The 24,948-nt window shown below is 33.3% G+C and overlaps 1 protein-coding gene across 1 annotated transcript; it reads left to right on the top strand.

Annotated features, from left to right (window-relative positions):
• Nucleotides 1-370: 370 nt before the first annotated feature.
• Nucleotides 371-24,519, top strand: LOC134688591 (uncharacterized). Its single transcript, XM_063549400.1, has 4 exons — nucleotides 371-491; nucleotides 3,533-4,062; nucleotides 11,937-12,161; nucleotides 21,620-24,519. The coding sequence occupies exons 2-4, from the start codon at nucleotides 3,549-3,551 to the stop codon at nucleotides 22,846-22,848; spliced, it is 1,968 nt and encodes a 655-aa protein (XP_063405470.1). The 5' UTR covers nucleotides 371-491; nucleotides 3,533-3,548; the 3' UTR covers nucleotides 22,849-24,519.
• The last annotated feature ends 429 nt before the right edge of the window (nucleotides 24,520-24,948 follow it).

Genomic DNA, 24,948 nt, shown 5'->3' with positions numbered 1-24,948 from the left:
CTTTCACGGATTTGGCTATACTTTTTGGACCTTTTGGATTATAGCTCTTCATCTTTTATATAAGCTTTGGATTTCAAATGTTTTGGCAGCGAGCATCACTGAAGAGACATGTTTTGTCGAAATGCGCATCTGGTGCAAGAAAATTGGTACCGTTAATATTATTAGTTGTCTTTGCTTTTAATCTGTAAACTATTAATTTTTCATATGCTCTATATAGAAAAAATGTGAAACTTTATCCCCCTTGTCCTCCTTGGACATTATTTTTATATATGCGTCGACAAAAAAAAATCATCATGAAATATTGTCCACTGTGGGTCACTTTTTACATGATAATATGTTGGTTTACATACGGACCCAATTTTCGGTTGTGGTAATAAGACGTATCGGCAAACTGTTTTTAGCGACACCTCTGCTGTTTTGGGATCAAAGTTCATCCAACTAAAACTGAGCTGTCTCTACTAATTTACTAACTAGTTATAATAGTAAAAAGGGTAAGAATATATATATCAGACAAATTTTGAAAGTTTAATTAAGATTTTTCTGATCTTTAGACATTTACTGAATAATTTTGTCTAGTTTTAAACTTGATAAAAACAAATGTTTATTTTTATGTAACACGACCAAGTTGGAAAACAATTTGTTTTTATAGAAATTTGCATTATTTTTAAGTCAATGCTTGCAATTTTTGTGCGGCTAATTGCAACTTTAGGCAGAGACAGGTGTAGCGTCTCTGGACAGTTGTTGGATTGCCATGTTTCACTGTTTGAGATAGATTAGATAATTTTTTGAAATTAACTGTTATATGCAAACTATTGGTCACCAAAAATTAGTCCAAATAGTTATGACCTCTGGCAAGGCTATTTTTTTCTTCTTCTGAGACGCCTGTGTTGGAAGTGACAATGCCTACATTTGGTCAAGTGGTGATACAGTCACACGACAGATTTAACAAACAGTATCCTGGAACGGGGTATTGGACAGATATAGTCCTTATTATTTGTAAAACCCTAAGACTGCTGAAACTGCAAACCCCAATCTTAACATAATTGTTGTTTTAAAAAATGATGTGGTCGTAGGTTGATGATTAGACATGTCTCATTATTTTCCCAAAACAAGAATAATTACTAAAAACATGTGCATTATACTTGTCAAAGAAGTTGGCATTCATCTCATCTGATATAATTCTATATTCATTAAAACTCTTTTTCTGATAGAAGGCCACTGTGAGTGTGTAATAACTTTAGTATAGTTGTATCAATAATTAGCGTTGAAATCTTTCATGCATATGTTTTTTTTAATATTTTATTCTGAAAAAAAACCCTTGTGTACAGTGTTTAGCTGGCCACATTAATCCTTCAGTACAGTGCAAAGTTAAGTTGCTGTACACAATACACTTAAACAAAATTTTCATACTCGTTTATTACCCTTAAAATTTTCAAGGAATGTGTAATCACAGCATTCTGCACCGTTAGCCACTAGTCTAATGCTCCAGGCAAGTAAATATTGATTCAGGCTAGGGACACTTCCTGCTACAGACAGTCAAGGGTACTACTTGTACAAGTGTATTTTATTTACTTGAAGAAGTAAAAAAAAATATACACATATTTACTAAATATATAATTATTATATATTTAGTAAATATGTGTATATTTTTTTTTCAAAAATTATTTATATAATATAAATAATTTTTGAATAATCTCCCCTTCATTTTCTAAAAAAATTACTTGTATAAATAAATTTTTCTTACAATCTCACAAAAATCCTCAAGTTTGAGATGTAAAATCATGCCTTTAATGATTTTTCCCAGGTTTGCTCAAATTTGTTCTTTAATGTTCAATGTTTAATCTCATATGCATTAATTCATCAAAGAAACTGATTGAGCAAAGATCTTGTATATTTGCACAGGGCCTTCAAAAATTGCTTCATCGGGGCTTGTAAATTAGCAGTGTTATGAAGATAACAGACAAATGGGATTTTCATTGTTCATGAAATTACACTTAAATGATAAGTTAAGACATCTGTAAAGGGTACACAGTTTAAAATTCTTTTAGAGCAAAGAAATCTTAAGAATTTAAGAAAAGAAGAAAGGATGATTTTTTTTACTTATAAATACAAGTAAAAAAAATCTGAATGCCTAAGGGAAATAACTGAGCCAATTTTTTTTTACCTATACAAGTAAATAAAATTATTAGCTTTCTTTCAGGTACAACATGTAAATGTCTCGACCATTGTATTGAAATTGAAAGTTAGTGTTGACATTCACAACTATTTGCGCATTTACAAGTTAATTGTTCTGATTAGAATATAAAAGTTGTCTTATAAATCATGTGAATAGGAAAAAATCAATGCGAAAATTATTTTGGAACAGGAATTTTAGATGTTGAGAAATGTTCACCGAATGTTGATAAAACAAAACAAAGATTTTCGTTACTGTGTCAGTTCAAAATCGATCATGCTCACTTGGTTAGTACCTATATCCGCTGTATGGTGATACATGGTGATTAAGGTCCAGAACACTGTAAGATAAGGGAAAGCTAACTCTTATGTACTGTGTTACGGCCAGAAATCGCCTTTAAATTGTAGCCAACAAAAGACACAAATCAATAGTAAAATTTAACAATATTTATTATACAAAAGTTTACAAGAAGTATTTTACAAATATAACTGTTAACTTAACTGTCAAAATATGAGTCCACTCTTTTATCTGTATCCGGAAATCTTTCGGAATCCAATCTGAATATTATGTTCACTACTAAGGTCACAATCCAGTATGATGTTGTTTGTAGAATAAAAGTGTCAATCCAAATGCTGTGAATACTAATTTCTATCAAAGTCTATGTCCAAGTTTAATTATGAGAGTTTAACTTTAGTGTCTGTATATATAGTGTTGTCATGGAAAATTCTAGAACACTCTTTAATGGAACATTGTGGAAAATCCTGGAAAGTTACAACGGAAGTTTCTGGAATAACGTAGAAGTTTAAATTACACATCTTTTATAAGGATCATTCTAGAAAGTTCCAATCATTCTGTGATTGTTCCAGTGATTCCTAAACTGCACAGTTATAAGATTATTTGGTAAACAACTATCAGGCCATACAACACAAATTAGGCCAACATAAATAAACATAATAATTACAATATCATAACAACTGGAACCAAGGGACAGCATCGACAGTAGTCAGTCTATCACTAGACTTAATGTTCTCATAGGACATGTAGGAATAGCTAGAAAGGTTTTCATAATTTAATAAGATAACAATTTAAATGAATAGTGATAACAAATTAATAAGTAAACAATGCACAATAATGCATGTAATGGTAATCTAATTAAAGTACAAGGTATCAAATTTAAATATCAAATCCAAAACCTACAATGTAGATAATTTTTTAAAAAAGTATAAAAGATATCTAAGTTCTGTGAAAACATTGGGTTACTTCCCTTTGTTCATTTTATAGAAATAAAACAGGAATTTTATACACAATACATGTTACATCTACATCAAGATTCTAGAGAGTTAATTATTTGTATTTCAGAGAGAAAATCATCACCATGTTGAGATCTAGGCAATTACGAAGTCTTGCCTCAGCCATGCGACAGTTATCAACCAGAGGTCAGCCTTCTGTTTTCCAGAACAAAATAAGCATTCCTCAATCGTGTAATGTACAGAAAAGAATGATTGCTGTACAGCCAAATGAGCTTCGTAAGTCATGGCCAGCACCTGCTTTCAATCTCGACAAAATGACGGAACTACTTGATCACGATAACCATGAAATGCGTAAACAATTCCGCCAGTTTGTTAGTGATCCCATTATGATACCAAAGTACAACATTTCCTTAGCTGAGGAAAGAGAAGTAGCTTTACAGAGACTTAAACGTATATGTGATGCAGGTTTTTTATCAGTCCTTGATTTCAATGACAATCCATTACGAATATTTGCTGCCCATGAGTTAGCAGCCATCATTGACGCAGCTATGGCAACTAAGATGACAGTTCAGTTTAATTTGTTTGGTGGTACTGTTCTTAAACTTGGTACAGAAAGACATCACAAGAAACTGCTTAAAGGTAGGACAAATAAAACAAGGATTATGAAACTTCTTTAAATACTCAATGTACCATTTTATATCAAAATGATTATTCTATTTTGTACAAAATTCATTTCCTAACTTTCCAATATGATATTATAGTTGTACACACTTATTTCCTTTGATAAATTTGCATTACTGTGCACCAAAAATAGAAAAAAAGGCTAGTTAAAACTTATTGTGCAAAAACAATCATGATAAATAACACATTCAAGAGGTAAATGATAGGATTATAACTTGGTTTTAACATTTTTAACACAAAGAAACTTGTGAAATTATGAATTGACAGGAAATGCCTTAAAAAAAGCGTCCCACTCCTGACATATACATGTATAATGCACTCCCACTCCTGACATATACATGTATAATGCACTCCCACTCCTGACATATACATGTATAATGCACTCCCACTCCTGACATATACATGTATAATGCACTCCCACTCCTGACATATACATGTATAATGCACTCCCACTCCTGACATATACATGTATAATGCACTCCCACTCCTGACAAATACATGTATAATGCACTCCCACATCTATGATACAATACAATAATACAATAATATTTTATTAACCTCTCACCATCAATAATACAGTATAAACATTTCACATTATAAAAGTAAACCTTTTTAAAATTATTAAATGTATTAATGCCATTCTAAAAGAATTATGAGAGACGGATTAAAAGGAACTAGTATTTACAAATTTTCAAAAAGCAATTATAAAAAAAAAGTTAAATGATAAAACATATTTACATCAATTATCGGTATATAAAACGTCTTCTACGGTCTAAAATAAGCTTGCAGGTTTTGGCACTTTTTTGTATCACATTAGTATTATCACTCGCTAAAATAAATGAAAGTTTCAAAAAATTCGGCAATAGACAAAAATTTTCGTATTCAAAGTTTTAAATCTTATACCATGTATACAGTTCGTCTCTTAGATCGTCGTATAACGGACATTCAGTCAATACATGCTCCTCATTTTCAATTTTATTGTCACAAACAAAACAAGTTCTTTGATCTACTGGAAGACTCTCATAGCGTCCTGTCTCCACACGTATATGGGCAACACCACAGCGAAACTGAGAGTAGGCTCTTCTGTGTGAAGGTATAATCAGCTTATCTAGGTAAAGTTCTGTATACATCCTGTTTAAATTTTCTATATGTACGTAGTTTGTTACCTCCTGGTCCATTTCGTCTAGTAGTGTCTTTATGCAGATCTTCATTCCATTTCTGTTTAAAGTCAGACATAAGTTTTACGTGTATAGCATTGTTAACTTGCTGCTTATCAATATCAGTGTCATTAAACCAGTTCGCTATACCACATGATTCGAATAGACTAAAAATTCTAAAGTTTGAGTTTTTGCACACTCGATGACGCCTGAAATTCTGCTCTGCCCAATTGTCTGTTTTCTTATTTATTCTATTTTCATCCATATATCGTAACCGATTCCAATAGTTAATGATTACCCGCCATTGTTTCACAGACGGTGGTGTCCATGATATAAACATATGGGCAGGAATTCGCTAATGCTCCTTTAGTGTGACATTGTAAGAAAAAAATAAAAATCATTATAAGCTTCTAAATTTTTTACAAATTATTGCTACAAATGGTGTCCTTCTATTTGTAACCAAAAAAATCATTTTTAAACTTGCGTCAGTTTGGAACCAAAGCAAATAATGAATTTGGAGCATGTAACATGGACACTTTTTCCAAATTGAGATTAATGATTCCTTAACTTATTCAACATTCAATATCATATATATTGATCACAAAACATTGTCTATCATCAAAACTCTAAAATGTATATTTTCATTTCTTTCAGAAATTTTGTGAAAACAAGTTTCTTCTACTTTTCTGTCAATGTTACATGCAATGTTTAAGAGAAAAAATACACTAAGAATCATTTTCTTTCTGAACATGTAAAGGCTCTTTTTCATTGTGTTACCCTCACATTAAAAAATTGTATTAATATTTTTGCAATTATCTCATTTCTGTCATAAAATAGTGACTTAAATGTTGCATGTAACGTGGACACAAAAAATATGAATAATGAACCATGCCAGAATTGACCTTAAAAGATATAAAAAGCCTCCAAACAACCATCTGAATGTAAATTAAACAATAATACTGCCACATTTCTCATATATGATATTCTTTAAATTGTGGTTAATACCAAAACCATTCACCTAAATTTCAGACAGCAGACATATTTTTTAACTATACCAGAAGTTATGCTTGTTCATGGTGGTACACTATGGAAGGCTAAATTAAAAGATATTCAAATGTCAAAATAACCAGAAAAATAAAATTAAGACCAAAGATAGATCAATTGATGAAGGAGTCATCCAAAATTTCCACAACATGAAACATTTTTATATCAGTAAGTAAGCAACCGGTTTTTTTATGCACAGGGATGAGATTGATAAGAAGACAACCACACAACCATCAGCATCCACAAGTTTCTCACTCAATAACTAATACTGACAAAGTAAGGGTACAAAATGATTACATGTATCCCTCATTCATGTGACACAGTTACACTTAAAACTAATAGTATGAAAAACCAAGACAAAACATGGACAAATCTACAAGAGGTTGATACAGCTGCATTTATTGAGAATCTTATTTTCAATCGTTTACATAACTTCTATAAAGAACAATTTGGGTTTCATCTTTGAGGTTGTTGTCTGATAGACATATTACCCCATATCTCGTTTTATTTCTGCTGGTTAATCTTACATTTATGATAACTTTTTAAGGTTTAAACAATAATTTTATTTCAAACATTCAAAACAAGTTTCTTGTTTCTTGTTTTCTGTCTCCAACATCTTCAACTTTCTATCTGAAAAAAGAAAAAAACAAAACAACAATTAATCTACCCTCAAACAGAACCAAAATCCATGCATAGATTATAAAATTTACAATAATATAGAAACTCTCAAATATCTTGTTTCTATTTTTCAATGCCATTTCATCTTGAAAACTTGTTACCTAAACTACAGGAAGCCACAATTTAAAGGGCCCCATAATGACCAGTGTAAAACAATTCAGAAGAGAAAACCAACACCCACTAGACCATAGTCCTGTTTTCAACTTTATTTGGCCTTCTTTTACTTTTTTGTTTCATTGGCGTCACTGAAGAGTCTTTTGTAAACGAAAAGCGTTTCTGGCCTACAAAATTTCAATTCTGGTATCCATGATGAGTTTATTATTATTATTTTGAAATCAGAAGGAGCCTGAACCTCTTATAATGCAAAAGGTCTTCTGGAATGTCAATTATTGGCATAACAATTTAAAAAAAATGTTACAAATTGAATTCCTCATGATTTCTATAATGAGCATCAGTAAATACACATGATACATGTGTTGACTGGTGATTGAAAAGGGATAAATAAACAAGATTTTGAAATAACTATCTTCCACACTGCTGTAGAATAGTTAAATTGGAGATCACTAGTATGTCTGCATGCACAGTCACCATCATCTGGTTTTCTGACACAGAAAAACACTACTATCTGACTGGCTGAAAGGACCGTCACCACCTGACTCACTAATAGGGACCTTATCAGACTGGCTTACACAGACATCATAATCTGCCAGGCTGATAGGGTTATCACCATCTGACAGTCTGAAAGGGATATCACCATCTGACTGGCTGACAGGGACATCACCATCTGACTGGCTGACAGGGACATCACCATCTGATTGGCTGACAGGAACATCACCATATGACTGACTGGCAGGAACATCACCAACTGACTGACTAATATGAACATCACCATCTGCCAGGTTGACTAGGACATCACCATCTGTTGGCTGACAGGGATATTACCCTCTGACTGGCTTACAAGAACATCACAGACTGACTGACTGACAGGAACATCACCAACTAACTGATTGACTGATATGTACATCACCATCTTCCAGGCTGACAGGGACATCACCATCTGTCTGGCTGCCAGGGACATCACCATCTGACTGGTTGTCAGGGACAGTATCTTTTTGCAGCATCTTCCTGAGAGTTTTCTTCGTCACATTTATTGCTGATCATCTTTTTCTTTCTTTGGTTTATATTGCCTGTAGATTTTTTTTATTAAAAAAAGCATGTAAATTTTCAAGACCGACACCAATTTTGTTGTCAATGAAGAAAATACACTTCTATAAAGAATATTTATATTTAGAAATAAAGATGAAGTTTGATGGTGGTAAAACAAGTTAAATTATCAATAATCTCTTTATAGAGCAAAGAAGTTAGTAAATGTTATCAGTTCTGTTCATGCGTGTAACATTGACAGAAAAGTAAAAGGTTGTATGTCAATGTTACATACATGAAGACCAGAAGATATAAGTGGTGTGCTTAATAGTCAACTTTGGAGAAATAATATAATTGCTGCCCAGTAATATCTAATTAATCATTTAGGTTATAAAATGTTATATAAATGTCTGACTTTAAGGAAGTAATACCTTTGCATGTAACATAAAATAATCTTGACACAAAATATTGTTGTCAATGTTACTAACTAGTGTTAAAAGACAAATTAAACAGGAAAACATGAAAACGCTTTAATTTTGTAAAATAAAAATAAGATAATAGCTCCATATGGCAGTAAGTTTTGTTTACGCATGTAACACTGGCCTGAACATGTAAAAGTCTAAATAATAGACTCTGTCAATGTTACATACACAATTTCTTAATGAAAAAAAAGTTTAATTTGGGTTTACTTTATACATTATTTTTTAAAATAAGTATCATAATAATAACTTTGAATATTAAAAATTAGATAAACTGTTGATTTTAACACAGTAAAATCTTCTCATGTAACACAAAAAGACCTGATACAAAAATCGTAGTCCATGTTACTCATAAAGTTATCATAGGAGCATCAAAGAAATTGTGTGATGACAATATTTCAGATGTTAGTCATTTATAAACTCAGATAAACTCATTTTAAAGCTCATAACAGAGGTTTGGAAATCAATGCTTTTAAAACATTATAATTCTGGGTTATGTATGTAACATTGACAGGAACACCAACAAATGATGAGGAAAAATTGCTGGTCAATCAGGAAAAAAATAAACACAAATAATTAAAACTCATTTATTTCTTTAATATCATTTTAATGAAGCAAATTTAAATTTCAATAAGATTTTATTGATTGAATATAATTGTATGCACATTTATTAGGTTGTAGCATGTAACCTGGACGCAGAAGATGTGTCAATGTTACATGCCTTTAAACAATAAGAATTACAAGTAAATATTGTAAAGTCTAGAAATCAAGAAAGATCAACAACTTCTCTGTTTAGAATTCAGCATAAATTTACATTTGATTTAATATTATGCACTGGCCAATTATGCTTTAAGTGTAATAAAGTAATATTGTTCTTATTCTGGTGTCAATGTTACATTTTATGTTTTCAAATTAAGTGGCCAGTTATCTTTATAATGCTGAGAATGAATACAAGTACTAGTTAATCAAATTGGCAATTAATCTGTGGTATTTCATGTAATAAATTAGATTGATAAGACAAACCGTACAAAAAAAAGCTTTTGCATGTATCATAGACACCTTTCCTTGGTAAATATTTTCGTGTCAATGTTATGTACAGAAATCTCTCCAGCAATAAAATGGATATCGTAAGGGTCAAACCTGTTTAAATACAAGATAAACTTATATTTTTTGACAAAATTGCAAAGCAAGTCACACATCATTATCAAAGAACCTAATTTACACAGAAAGTGCATGTAACACTTCATTGTGAGGTAAAATTAATCTGGTCCCACTCTCTTATCATCTGCTTGATCACTGGTAGATGCCAAGTGTGAAAGATGGCAAAGCCACATTTTAATGTAATTGTCAGTGGGTTGAAATGTGAAAAAAATAGTTATGTTAATGCTTACTATAAAAAGTATACAACTGTTATAAAAAGATGAGTATTATTGGGCAGTATTGACACGAAAATGAAATAAATTTTCTTACCTTCTATATTTTTCAAACTTCAGTTGATTGATAAAAATCATGAAATCCAAATTGTACCCATTGTTGACAGCTTTCAAAATTTGCCATGCTGGACCAATAACTTGTTTCCAAAGCTAATCAGCTAATGAAAAGGTGCATGTAACATTTGTTGACCCGAAAAGTTACATGCACTTGTCCATTTTCAAACGTATTTTATTTGCAGCAATAATCGGATTCTGTACAAAATGGGGTTTCTAAATGATAGACCGATCATTTTGCAGTTGATTTTCAACTATTATAGTAGAACAATTCTTCAGGCATATTCTAAATATGGCATGGGGTTTTGCCACTGCAGAAATGTCACACTTTTTGTCTACAGTTTTCAACTGCCAGCACTTAACAAGTGCTGATTTTTTGTTGATTTTTTCAATTGGATCCAATTTTTTTTGCATTTGGCAATAAAGACTAACCCACTTTGATATTTAAACAATGTTTATTCTCCAAATTTGCATGATTTCTTTATTTTTTAATTGGATAAACACTATTGACCCTAAAATTTCACTAGCGAATTCCTGCCCATATTCCAGTTGTAATAAAAAGATTTCTTCTTTGGAATAGCCACTTCTGAAAAATAAAGAAGAAAAAAACATTTAAGTCCTATGTATTCTTTGGTAGATGTTTAAAGACAGTTGTCACACTCCTGACATTTTTGGGTGCCTGTCGTTGGTGTCCATTAAAACACTAAAATATGTGATTTAGATCACCAACATACCCTTAATTATAGTGCTAATATACCAATACAAACTTATTTCACATACTGACATTATTGGACTTTAAAACATGGGTACAAGGAACCTTTAATTTTATAAATGTCATTTTTGAAAGACTTTTTTTTTGGTACATACCTTCACAATAAAGGTCAGTGTTTACTTATTTTAAAATTTTATTGGACCAAATTACAAAAATATTTAAGACTAATAATGTAGCAACTACCAGAAATATTTCAGTATAGCATAAAAACAATCCACTTTTTTCAACACTACTTTGAAAATTTCTATTTTTTTAAATGTCACTCTAAAAGTGTCACACTCCTGACTAAAATGGCCTGTTTTTTTAGGATTTCTCTGCAGTGGTTTGAGATATCTTCATGAAACTTGGCAGCAAGCTAGCCCTGACTATCCTGCACTTTATAACACCTGTGTTATAATTTTAAACTTAACAAATATAAAAATATACCACAAAAAGTAAAAATCCTAATTGTTTTTGAAATGGCCCAAATATTTTATGATGTACATGTAAGTCTTGCAGGTTCAATGAGGTTTATTAGACCTTGACCTCAGTTTCACGGTTCATTGCTCAGTGTTAAGTTTTTGTGTTTTGGTCTGTTTTTCTTAATTCATAAGATAAAGGTCAACTAAATTTGTTGTATGGAAGGATTGTTACATGACATACATGTAGCTGTACATGTCTGTCTGGCATGGTTCATCTGATCTTGATCTCATGTTCATGGTTCATTAGTCAATGCTTAGTTTTCTTTGTTACATCTGTTTCTTAGAAACTAAAAGCAATTTATAGATCAACTATATTTACGGAAATGAAAGATAGTAAGGTTATTTTCTTGTTTGGTTTATTTGACCTTGACCTCATTTTCTTGGATATTTAGGACTATCAACATAATATCAATGGTTAGTAAAGAAGGCTAGACATTTCAGTGTGTGCACTCTTGTATTTACATTGTAGGACTACCAACCTAATATCAATGGTTAGTAAAGAAGGCTAGACATTTCAGCGTGTGCACTCTTGTATAATAGTTTGATTGTTATATTTGGTTTATATTAACACACTAGATGACACTTGTTTCATGGTTTAATATATTTTTTAGGTATTGACACCCTAGATGATATTGGTTGTTTTGGTCTGACTGAACTTGGGTATGGAAACAATGCAGTTGAAATGGAGACTACAGCTACTTATGATAAATCAACCAAGGAATTGGTTGTCAACACTCCAACAACTGTAGCACAGAAATACTGGATCACTAATGGGGCTGTACATGCTAAACATATTATTGTCTTTGCTCAATTGATGATGGAGGGAGTTAATCAAGGTTTGTTTATAACAGAAATACTGGATCACTAATGGGGCTGTACATGCTAAACATATTATTGTCAAATTGCTCAATTGATGATGGAGGGAGTTAACCAAGGTTTGTTTATAACAGAAATACTGGATCACTAATGGGGCTGTACATGCTAAACATATTATTGTCTTTGCTCAATTGATGATGGAGGGAGTTAACCAAGGTTTGTTTATAACAGAAATACTGGATCACTAATGGGGCTGTACATGCTAAACATATTATTGTCTTTGCTCAATTGATGATGGAGGGAGTAAACCAAGGTTTGTTTATAACAGAAATACTGGATCACTAATGGGGCTGTACATGCTAAACATATTATTGTCTTTGCTCAATTGATGATGGAGGGAGTTAACCAAGGTTTGTTTATAACAGAAATACTGGATCACTAATGGGGCTGTACATGCTAAACATATTATTGTCTTTGCTCAATTGATGATGGAGGGAGTTAACCAAGGTTTGTTTATAACAGAAATACTGGATCACTAATGGGGCTGTACATGCTAAACATATTATTGTCTTTGCTCAATTGATGATGGAGGGAGTTAACCAAGGTTTGTTTATAACAGAAATACTGGATCACTAATGGGGCTGTACATGCTAAACATATTATTGTCTTTGCTCAATTGATGATGGAGGGAGTTAACCAAGGTTTGTTTATAACAGAAATACTGGATCACTAATGGGGCTGTACATGCTAAACATATTATTGTCTTTGCTCAATTGATGATGGAGGGAGTTAATCAAGGTTTGTTTATAACAGAAATACTGGATCACTAATGGGGCTGTACATGCTAAACATATTATTGTCTTTGCTCAATTGATGATGGAGGGAGTTAACCAAGGTTTGTTTATAACAGAAATACTGGATCACTAATGGGGCTGTACATGCTAAACATATTATTGTCTTTGCTCAATTGATGATGGAGGGAGTTAATCAAGGTTTGTTTATAACAGAAATACTGGATCACTAATGGGGCTGTACATGCTAAACATATTATTGTCTTTGCTCAATTGATGATGGAGGGAGTTAACCAAGGTTTGTTTATAACAGAAATACTGGATCACTAATGGGGCTGTACATGCTAAACATATTATTGTCTTTGCTCAATTGATGATGGAGGGAGTTAACCAAGGTTTGTTTATAACAGAAATACTGGATCACTAATGGGGCTGTACATGCTAAACATATTATTGTCTTTGCTCAATTGATGATGGAGGGAGTTAACCAAGGTTTGTTTATAACAGAAGTACTGGATCACTAATGGGGCTGTACATGCTAAACATATTATTGTCTTTGCTCAATTGATGATGGAGGGAGTTAACCAAGGTTTGTTTATAACAGAAATACTGGATCACTAATGGGGCTGTACATGCTAAACATATTATTGTCTTTGCTCAATTGATGATGGAGGGAGTAAACCAAGGTTTGTTTATAACAGAAATACTGGATCACTAATGGGGCTGTACATGCTAAACATATTATTGTCTTTGCTCAATTGATGATGGAGGGAGTTAACCAAGGTTTGTTTATAACAGAAATACTGGATCACTAATGGGGCTGTACATGCTAAACATATTATTGTCTTTGCTCAATTGATGATGGAGGGAGTTAACCAAGGTTTGTTTATAACAGAAATACTGGATCACCAATGGGGCTGTACATGCTAAACATATTATTGTCTTTGCTCAATTGATGATGGAGGGAGTTAACCAAGGTTTGTTTATAACAGAAATACTGGATCACTAATGGGGCTGTACATGCTAAACATATTATTGTCTTTGCTCAATTGATGATGGAGGGAGTTAACCAAGGTTTGTTTATAACAGAAGTACTGGATCACCAATGGGGCTGTACATGCTAAACATATTATTGTCTTTGCTCAATTGATGATGGAGGGAGTTAACCAAGGTTTGTTTATAACAGAAATACTGGATCACTAATGGGGCTGTACATGCTAAACATATTATTGTCTTTGCTCAATTGATGATGGAGGGAGTTAACCAAGGTTTGTTTATAACAGAAATACTGGATCACTAATGGGGCTGTACATGCTAAACATATTATTGTCTTTGCTCAATTGATGATGGAGGGAGTTAACCAAGGTTTGTTTATAACAGAAATACTGGATCACTAATGGGGCTGTACATGCTAAACATATTATTGTCTTTGCTCAACTGATGATGGAGGGAGTTAACCAAGGTTTGTTTATAACAGAAATACTGGATCACTAATGGGGCTGTACATGCTAAACATATTATTGTCTTTGCTCAATTGATGATGGAGGGAGTTAACCAAGGTTTGTTTATAACAGAAATACTGGATCACTAATGGGGCTGTACATGCTACACATATTATTGTCTTTGCTCAATTGATGATGGAGGGAGTTAATCAAGGTTTGTTTATAACAGAAATACTGGATCACTAATGGGGCTGTACATGCTAAACATATTATTGTCTTTGCTCAATTGATGATGGAGGGAGTTAACCAAGGTTTGTTTATAACAGAAATACTGGATCACTAATGGGGCTGTACATGCTAAACATATTATTGTCTTTGCTCAATTGATGATGGAGGGAGTTAACCAAGGTTTGTTTATAACAGAAGTACTGGATCACTAATGGGGCTGTACATGCTAAACATATTATTGTCTTTGCTCAATTGATGATGGAGGGAGTTAACCAAGGTTTGTTTATAACAGAAATACTGGATCACTAATGGGGCTGTACATGCTAAACATATTATTGTCTTTGCTCAATTGATGATGGAGGGAGTAAACCAAGGTTTGTTTATAACAGAAATACTGGATCACTAATGGGGCTGTACATGCTAAACATATTATTGTCTTTGCTCAATTGATGATGGAGGGAGTTAACCAAGGTTTGTTTATAACAGAAATACTGGATCACTAATGGGGCTGTACATGCTAAACATATTATTGTCTTTGCTCAATTGATGATGGAGGGAGTTAACCAAGGTTTGTTTATAACAGAAATACTGGATCACCAATGGGGCTGTACATGCTAAACATATTATTGTCTTTGCTCAATTGATGATGGAGGGAGTTAACCAAGGTTTGTTTATAACAGAAATACTGGATCACTAATGGGGCTGTACATGCTAAACATATTATTGTCTTTGCTCAATTGATGATGGAGGGAGTTAACCAAGGTTTGTTTATAACAGAAGTACTGGATCACCAATGGGGCTGTACATGCTAAACATATTATTGTCTTTGCTCAATTGATGATGGAGGGAGTTAACCAAGGTTTGTTTATAACAGAAATACTGGATCACTAATGGGGCTGTACATGCTAAACATATTATTGTCTTTGCTCAATTGATGATGGAGGGAGTTAACCAAGGTTTGTTTATAACAGAAATACTGGATCACTAATGGGGCTGTACATGCTAAACATATTATTGTCTTTGCTCAATTGATGATGGAGGGAGTTAACCAAGGTTTGTTTATAACAGAAATACTGGATCACTAATGGGGCTGTACATGCTAAACATATTATTGTCTTTGCTCAACTGATGATGGAGGGAGTTAACCAAGGTTTGTTTATAACAGAAATACTGGATCACTAATGGGGCTGTACATGCTAAACATATTATTGTCTTTGCTCAATTGATGATGGAGGGAGTTAACCAAGGTTTGTTTATAACAGAAATACTGGATCACTAATGGGGCTGTACATGCTAAACATATTATTGTCTTTGCTCAATTGATGATGGAGGGAGTTAATCAAGGTTTGTTTATAACAGAAATACTGGATCACTAATGGGGCTGTACATGCTAAACATATTATTGTCTTTGCTCAATTGATGATGGAGGGAGTTAACCAAGGTTTGTTTATAACAGAAATACTGGATCACTAATGGGGCTGTACATGCTAAACATATTATTGTCTTTGCTCAATTGATGATGGAGGGAGTTAACCAAGGTTTGTTTATAACAGAAGTACTGGATCACTAATGGGGCTGTACATGCTAAACATATTATTGTCTTTGCTCAATTGATGATGGAGGGAGTTAATCAAGGTTTGTTTATAACAGAAATACTGGATCACTAATGGGGCTGTACATGCTAAACATATTATTGTCTTTGCTCAATTGATGATGGAGGGAGTAAACCAAGGTTTGTTTATAACAGAAGTACTGGATCACTAATGGGGCTGTACATGCTAAACATATTATTGTCTTTGCTCAATTGATGATGGAGGGAGTTAACCAAGGTTTGTTTATAACAGAAATACTGGATCACTAATGGGGCTGTACATGCTAAACATATTATTGTCTTTGCTCAATTGATGATGGAGGGAGTTAACCAAGGTTTGTTTATAACAGAAATACTGGATCACTAATGGGGCTGTACATGCTAAACATATTATTGTCTTTGCTCAATTGATGATGGAGGGAGTGAACCAAGGTTTGTTTATAACAGAAATACTGGATCACTAATGGGGCTGTACATGCTAAACATATTATTGTCTTTGCTCAATTGATGATGGAGGGAGTTAATCAAGGTTTGTTTATAACAGAAATACTGGATCACTAATGGGGCTGTACATGCTAAACATATTATTGTCTTTGCTCAATTGATGATGGAGGGAGTTAATCAAGGTTTGTTTATAACAGAAGTACTGGATCACTAATGGGGCTGTACATGCTAAACATATTATTGTCTTTGCTCAATTGATGATGGAGGGAGTTAACCAAGGTTTGTTTATAACAGAAATACTGGATCACTAATGGGGCTGTACATGCTAAACATATTATTGTCTTTGCTCAATTGATGATGGAGGGAGTTAACCAAGGTTTGTTTATAACAGAAATACTGGATCACTAATGGGGCTGTACATGCTAAACATATTATTGTCTTTGCTCAATTGATGATGGAGGGAGTTAACCAAGGTTTGTTTATAACAGAAATACTGGATCACTAATGGGGCTGTACATGCTAAACATATTATTGTCTTTGCTCAATTGATGATGGAGGGAGTTAATCAAGGTTTGTTTATAACAGAAATACTGGATCACTAATGGGGCTGTACATGCTAAACATATTATTGTCTTTGCTCAATTGATGATGGAGGGAGTAAACCAAGGTTTGTTTATAACAGAAATACTGGATCACTAATGGGGCTGTACATGCTAAACATATTATTGTCTTTGCTCAATTGATGATGGAGGGAGTTAACCAAGGTTTGTTTATAACAGAAATACTGGATCACTAATGGGGCTGTACATGCTAAACATATTATTGTCTTTGCTCAATTGATGATGGAGGGAGTTAACCAAGGTTTGTTTATAACAGAAATACTGGATCACTAATGGAGCTGTACATGCTAAACATATTATTGTCTTTGCTCAATTGATGATGGAGGGAGTTAACCAAGGTTTGTTTATAACAGAAATACTGGATCACTAATGGGGCTGTACATGCTAAACATATTATTGTCTTTGCTCAATTGATGATGGAGGGAGTTAATCAAGGTTTGTTTATAACAGAAATACTGGATCACTAATGGGGCTGTACATGCTAAACATATTATTGTCTTTGCTCAATTGATGATGGAGGGAGTTAACCAAGGTTTGTTTATAACAGAAATACTGGATCACTAATGGGGCTGTACATGCTAAACATATTATTGTCTTTGCTCAATTGATGATGGAGGGAGTTAACCAAGGTTTGTTTATAACAGAAATACTGGATCACTAATGGGGCTGTACATGCTAAACATATTATTGTCTTTGCTCAATTGATGATGGAGGGAGTTAACCAAGGTTTGTTTATAACAGAAATACTGGATCACTAATGGGGCTGTACATGCTAAACATATTATTGTCTTTGCTCAATTGATGATGGAGGGAGTTAATCAAGGTTTGTTTATAACAGAAATACTGGATCACTAATGGGGCTGTACATGCTAAACATATTATTGTCTTTGCTCAATTGATGATGGAGGGAGTGAACCAAGGTTTGTTTATAACAGAAATACTGGATCACTAATGGGGCTGTACATGCTAAACATATTATTGTCTTTGCTCAATTGATGATGGAGGGAGTTAACCAAGGTTTGTTTATAACAGAAATACTGGATCACTAATGGGGCTGTACATGCTAAACATATTATTGTCTTTGCTCAATTGATGATGGAGGGAGTTAACCAAGGTTTGTTTATAACAGAAATACTGGATCACTAATGGGGCTGTACATGCTAAACATATTATTGTCTTTGCTCAATTGATGATGGAGGGAGTTAACCAAGGTTTGTTTATAACAGAAATACTGGATCACTAATGGGGCTGTACATGCTAAACATATTATTGTCTTTGCTCAATTGATGATGGAGGGAGTTAACCAAGGTTTGTTTATAACAGAAATACTGGATCACTAATGGGGCTGTACATGCTAAACATATTATTGTCTTTGCTCAATTGATGATGGAGGGAGTTAATCAAGGTTTGTTTATAACAGAAATACTGGATCACTAATGGGGCTGTACATGCTAAACATATTATTGTCTTTGCTCAATTGATGATGGAGGGAGTTAACCAAGGTTTGTTTATAACAGAAGTACTGGATCACTAATGGGGCTGTACATGCTAAACATATTATTGTCTTTGCTCAATTGATGATGGAGGGAGTTAATCAAGGTTTGTTTATAACAGAAATACTGGATCACTAATGGGGCTGTACATGCTAAACATATTATTGTCTTTGCTCAATTGATGATGGAGGGAGTTAACCAAGGTTTGTTTATAACAGAAATACTGGATCACTAATGGGGCTGTACATGCTAAACATATTATTGTCTTTGCTCAATTGATGATGGAGGGAGTTAACCAAGGTTTGTTTATAACTATCTCTTAACATGAAGATTATATATGTAACAGAAAACTGAAATCCTAATATTAACTGGTCTAACGATTGTCATACACGTATGTAACAGATTTTGTCTGATATGGTACAACTGAAATCCTAATATTAACTGGTCTAACGATTGTCATACATGTAAAGTACGGGTAGGGACTTATTTTTATGGATGTCTAATCCGTCTAGTCGGATATGAATAATCGGACATTTTTATGGTAGGTAGTATGGTCATTAATCAACAGGTGTGATTGGCAATATATTTGTCCTTTCATCTTAATCCGTGCTGCTAGAATTACGGTTCACTGATTTCAGAATCAGGTTACCTGTTATTTTAACCTCTCAGTCACTTTATTGATTACATTGTTTTTGACATAAAATATTTTTACAGGTGAAGTACTGGAGAAAACTTTGTTTTAATAAAAATAGTCTATTTTTTTAATTATGGTTTTTATATTTCAACTGCTATTTATTTTCTAATTTGTTCCTCAAAATTATTTTTGTTCTATGTTCCTTGTTGTTTATTTTTTGTTTTTGTGTATCTTCTTCTTATTTGTTTGCATAAAATTTATAACATAAATATTTTTACATGTATTCTATTTCTGGAAGCTTACGGTTATTTTTGTTTTACTCGTAAATCCATTGATAAGCAGAATTCTGTCTCAGTTGGATATTGCACAGCAGGTGTTTATTACACTGGGACAACTGTCCTACCAGTCTGACATCTAGACGGATTAAGGCATCCATAAAAATAAGTCCCTACCTGTACTGTATGTAACAGACTTTGTATGATATGGTACAACTGAAGTCCTAGTATTAACTGGTCTAACAATTGTCATATATATATATGTCAAGACCCAAGTATCTAAACTTTTTTGAGAATTTATTAAAAAATTGGTTTCAGATGCAGATCCTTTATTATCTTTCAAAGATTTGTATCCTGTGACTTAACATATCAAATGAAGGTCAACATATCCAATGAAGATCATAACATATCAAATGAAGGTCAAATAAAGGTCATTTTATTTTCAAGATAGCTTTTATTGTTGTTGAAATGAAGACTTTAAGGATGTACTTAGGTGAGGTTTTGAATTTGTGTCAAATTTTAGGACTGCTTGGTGTTTTTCCATACAACGCAAGGTCAAATATTTTGCCCCATAACACCCATTAATTTTTTCATATAAGACTTAATAGCTCAATGATAGGTCAATTCCCAAAATTTTAGAATATTCTTGATTTTCGTTCTTTTGTTTTGAAACCCAAATAATACCAATGGAAATATAAGGTAAAGTCAGAGTCAGCCTTTTCCCACCATATTTTAAATCTCAAATAACTTGAAAAGGAGGTCCATGATCACCTATCAATATTTTGAGCTTATTTTTATTGTAAAAGAATGCTCTACCGGCTTATAGTATCAATTTTAAATTCTTGATTTATTAATTTTCACCTTACCTCACCTAAGTACATCCTTCATGTCCTTAAAGTAGGGAAAAGTTATATTTAGATTGATTTTTTGGCCATTTTGGAACCCTACAAATTGTTTTTTCTTTATTTGATCCTGTTTGGGGTAAACTGTATTTGGAAATATCATTTTTATGCATATTTGCTGTCAATGTGAAAGCCTCTTGTTTAACTACTTTTTTTTTAAACTATCAAAGAAACTTAAAGACACTAACATACATGATGTTCATATGATGAAATCATAATCTTTCAGTCAGTTTAATTGAAGTCTGGAGCTGGCATGTCAGTTAACTGCTAGTAGTCTGTTGTTATTTATGTATTATTGTCATTTTGTTTATTTTCTTTGGTCACATCTTCTGACATCAGACTTGGACTTCTCTTGAACTGAATTTTAATATGCGTATTGTTATTCGTTTACTTTTCTACATTGGTTAGAGGTATAGGGGGAGGGTTGAGATCTCACAAACATGTTTAACCCTGCCACATTTTTGCGCCTGTCGCAAGTCAGGAGCCTCTGGCCTTTGTTAGTCCCAAGTCAGGAGCCTCTGGCCTTTGTTAGTCCCAAGTCAGGAGCCTCTGGCCTTTGTTAGTCCCAAGTCAGGAGCCTCTGGCCTTTGTTAGTCTTGTATTATTTTAATTTTAGTTTCTTGTGTACAATTTGGAAATTAGTATAATGTTCATTATCACTGAACTAGTATATATTTGTTTCGGGGCCAGCTGAAGGACGCCTCCGGGTGCGGGAATTTCTCGCTACATTTAAGACCTGTTGGTGACCTTCTGCCGCTGTTTTTTTATTTGGTCGGGTTGTTGTCTCTTTGACATATTCCCCATTTTCATTCTCAATTTTATGTACATGTAGAAGATCCAGGTGAGCAACATAGGGCTCTTTAGTTTTCTATGCCACACAAAAAATATTCTAGTGAGGCCCTTGTTGACATACATGTCAGTTTTCTAGTTATACTCCGGAATAACTTCATGAAAAGTTTATTATTTTACATTCCGGCACTTAAACTCAAAACTCAAGCAATAACCATATTATTTCAGGTATCCATGGTGTATTGTTATAGTTTATTATATGATTTCAGGTATTCATGGTGTATTGGTGAGAATCAGAGATGATGATCTTAAAGTGATGCCAGGAGTCAGAGTGGAGGATATGGGATATAAAATGGGATTGAACGGTGTAGACAATGCCAAACTATTCTTTGACAATGTACGTGTCCCAAAAGAGAACCTTCTAAATAAGTACTCTGATATTGATGATGAAGGTAACTTCAGTAGTAGCATTAAGAGTGAGCGTGCTCGATTCCTGACAGTGGCTGATCAGCTGTTGTCGGGACGTATTTGTATTGCAAGTATGTCCATGGGAGTGGCCAAAGCTTCCATGGCTATTGCCTTAAGATATGCTGCCTCCAGGTTAACTGTTGGTAAGACTGGTAAATCTGATACACCCATTCTCCTGTATCAACTCCAGCAACGTGCATTGCTCCCACTGTTAGCTCGTACTTATGCTATGAACTTTGGTCTAGACTATGTAAAAGATCGCTGGGCTTTCCAGAAAGAAGATGGTTCTGAACATGCAGAAGCAGTTACAATGTGTTGTGTGATTAAACCTCTGGCTTCATGGCATGTAGAGGAGTGTGCATCTACAGCACGAGAGAGATGTGGTGGTCAAGGGTACCTGTCCTGTAATAGGTTTGGTCCATTCATTGGTCTGGCCCACGCTGCCATGACAGCTGAGGGGGACAATAGTGTACTGATGCAGAAGGTGGCTAAAGAGAGACTTGGTGTGTTCAGGCCACACAAAGTGGATAAAAGTCAATCAGAAGATCTATCTAGCACCAGCTACTTACACCAACTTCTTCTGAAACGTGAAAACTCATTGTTCATCAGTCTGGGCAAGAAAATGCAAGCTGCAGGAAAAGAAAAACTGTTTGACACTTGGATGTATCAAGAAAGTGACCTTGTTCAAGCAGCTGCTAAAAGTTTTGGTGAGAGGTTAATCAGCGAGAGATTTGCAGCAGTAATTGAGCAGGCAGACTCTTCTTTGAAGCCAGTTCTGAGCACATTGTATGATTTATATCTAGTAGATGCAGTAGAAAAAGACCTGTCATGGTTTGTTATATCTAAGACAATGTCAATAGAGGCCGGCGGTAAAGTGAGTGAAAGAGCTGCCGACTTATGTAGGGAGGTATCCCCTCAGTCCTTAGCTCTCTGTCAGGCGTTCGCCATGACAGACACCATGTTGTCAGCACCCATTGCCTTAGACTGGGTAGACTTCAATGTGGGAGACAATCAAGGGGAAGTTCAGTAGACTGTGGCAGTAGATTAATTGGGGGAAGTTCAGTTGACTGTAGCAGTAGATTAATTGGGGGAAGTTCAGTAGACTGTGGCAGTAGATTTACTGCTGGAAGTTCAAACGATTGTGTTACTACAACTGCTATACATTTATGTACTTATGTATAATTTATTGTGATTTCAAAGTTATTAATTGATTGACCAAACTCAAATTAACAGCATTCAATTAGAAAACAAATAGTAGTGGCCAGTATTGATTAGGGTTAGTTGGAGACATTTGAATGTCAACATGCGAACAAGGGAATTTCTTTATAAACTCTTTTTGAAAATTTGAAATCTGAACTTTAAGAAAATTTGTAACATGTATTTTTTAATTTCATTTCATTTGCATTTGAGAGAGTGTTTTTGTGTTTTGGTTTTGAAGGAGGATTAAATATAAGTCAAATGTCAGTTTTCAGACTAAGTCACTGATACGATTAGACTGAGTTGTACTGACTGATGGGAATATTTATCACTGTCAAAATATTTCCCTAGGTGTTAATACTTATTCCTAATATAAGTAATTTTTAGGTAGTAAATGTGCATGACAAATAAGAATGAACAATTGCTGTGTCTAAAGTTTGGTACCATTTATATCATTATGCATTCAAATGGTTAAAACTATAATGTATTATAATGTAATTTCTTTTTGATGATTTTAATATAGAGTGACTTTGCTGAGAGTGCAACCATCAAATATATAATCAGATTATTGATTGTGACAAATATAAGTCATAATGACTGTTATCTCTTAATAGAGAGGTTAAACCTTTAATTATTTGTTTGTCAAATGTATTCAAATTAATTGTGATAATTCATGTCATTTAGGCATATAAAATATATAAAAAAAAATACATTATTGCTATTTTCTCTAATTTTGGTCTAGATTTTCTATAGTAGAAAGAGGATGTATTACCTAATGAGCCTATGTCATTGATGTTGTCTAGGAAAACAGTGATAAAAAGATTATCAATGTTCTGTCAAACTTGAGGATGTTTCTCTTCTACATTTCAACTCCTGAAGGCCTGTACCCCACTGATGAACATTTTGCTGAGAAACATGCTCTGCTTTGAAAAACCATGGATAATTTATAAATATAGAACAAAATATATATATATATAGAACCTGTGTCTTGGTGTTTGTGTTTTGCTAGAGGAGATGTTATTGAGTTTTAATTATTGTCTGTCGTATAAAATATCTAGTAGACTACACATAAATCAAAGTAATATTATGAAACCGATGGGAAAACTTAAATTATATGACTTTTTGTTTGAAATAAAACTTGTAAATTAATTGTGTTTAAACACACTGTAAAATGATATTCCATCACATACACCAGTTTAAATTGAATACAATTATCAAAATGAATTGATTTCACAAATGTAGTACATGTATTAATTAAGTTAAATATTCCAATATCCCCAAAAAAATATATTTACTCAAGTTCTGAAAGAAAAAAAATATTTTTGTCACTAAATATTATTAAATATATTAAGACTTAATAAAAAAAAGAACGTGTATATCTGAGTTGCAAGGGTTTTGTGTTCTATAGTCTGTATCATTAAATAGTTACTGTTGTTATATATGATTTTTTTTACAATTTGGAGAACATGAAATTTAGAGTTGTAATAAATGGAATTATCTTCTCTTCTATTCTTTGATTATTTGGTATATAGTAAAGGTCCCCATAAGCCTGTTCCTTGTTTATATCATTAATAATAAGTATAAAAAAGAAGATGTGGTATAATTGCCAATGAGACAACTATCCACAAAAGACCAAAATGACACAAACATTAACAACTATAGGTCACCGTACACCCTTCAACAATGAGCAAAGCCCATACCGCATAGTCAGCTATAAAAGGCCCCGATAAGAGAATGTAAAACAATTCAAACAAGAAAACTAACGGCCTTATTTATATAAAAAATCTGAACGATAAACAAATATGTAATACATAAAAAAAACCAACAACCACTGAATTACAGGCTCCTGACTTGGGGACAGGCACATACATAAATAATGTGGCTGGGTTAAACATATTCTTTACATTTGTCAGTTATTGCCATTCTGGTAATA

The sequence above is a fragment of the Mytilus trossulus genome, chromosome 10 (assembly GCF_036588685.1).
Source record: "Mytilus trossulus isolate FHL-02 chromosome 10, PNRI_Mtr1.1.1.hap1, whole genome shotgun sequence".
Lineage (NCBI taxonomy): Eukaryota > Metazoa > Mollusca > Bivalvia > Mytilida > Mytilidae > Mytilus > Mytilus trossulus.
This window is presented reverse-complemented; position numbering and strand designations above follow the sequence as displayed.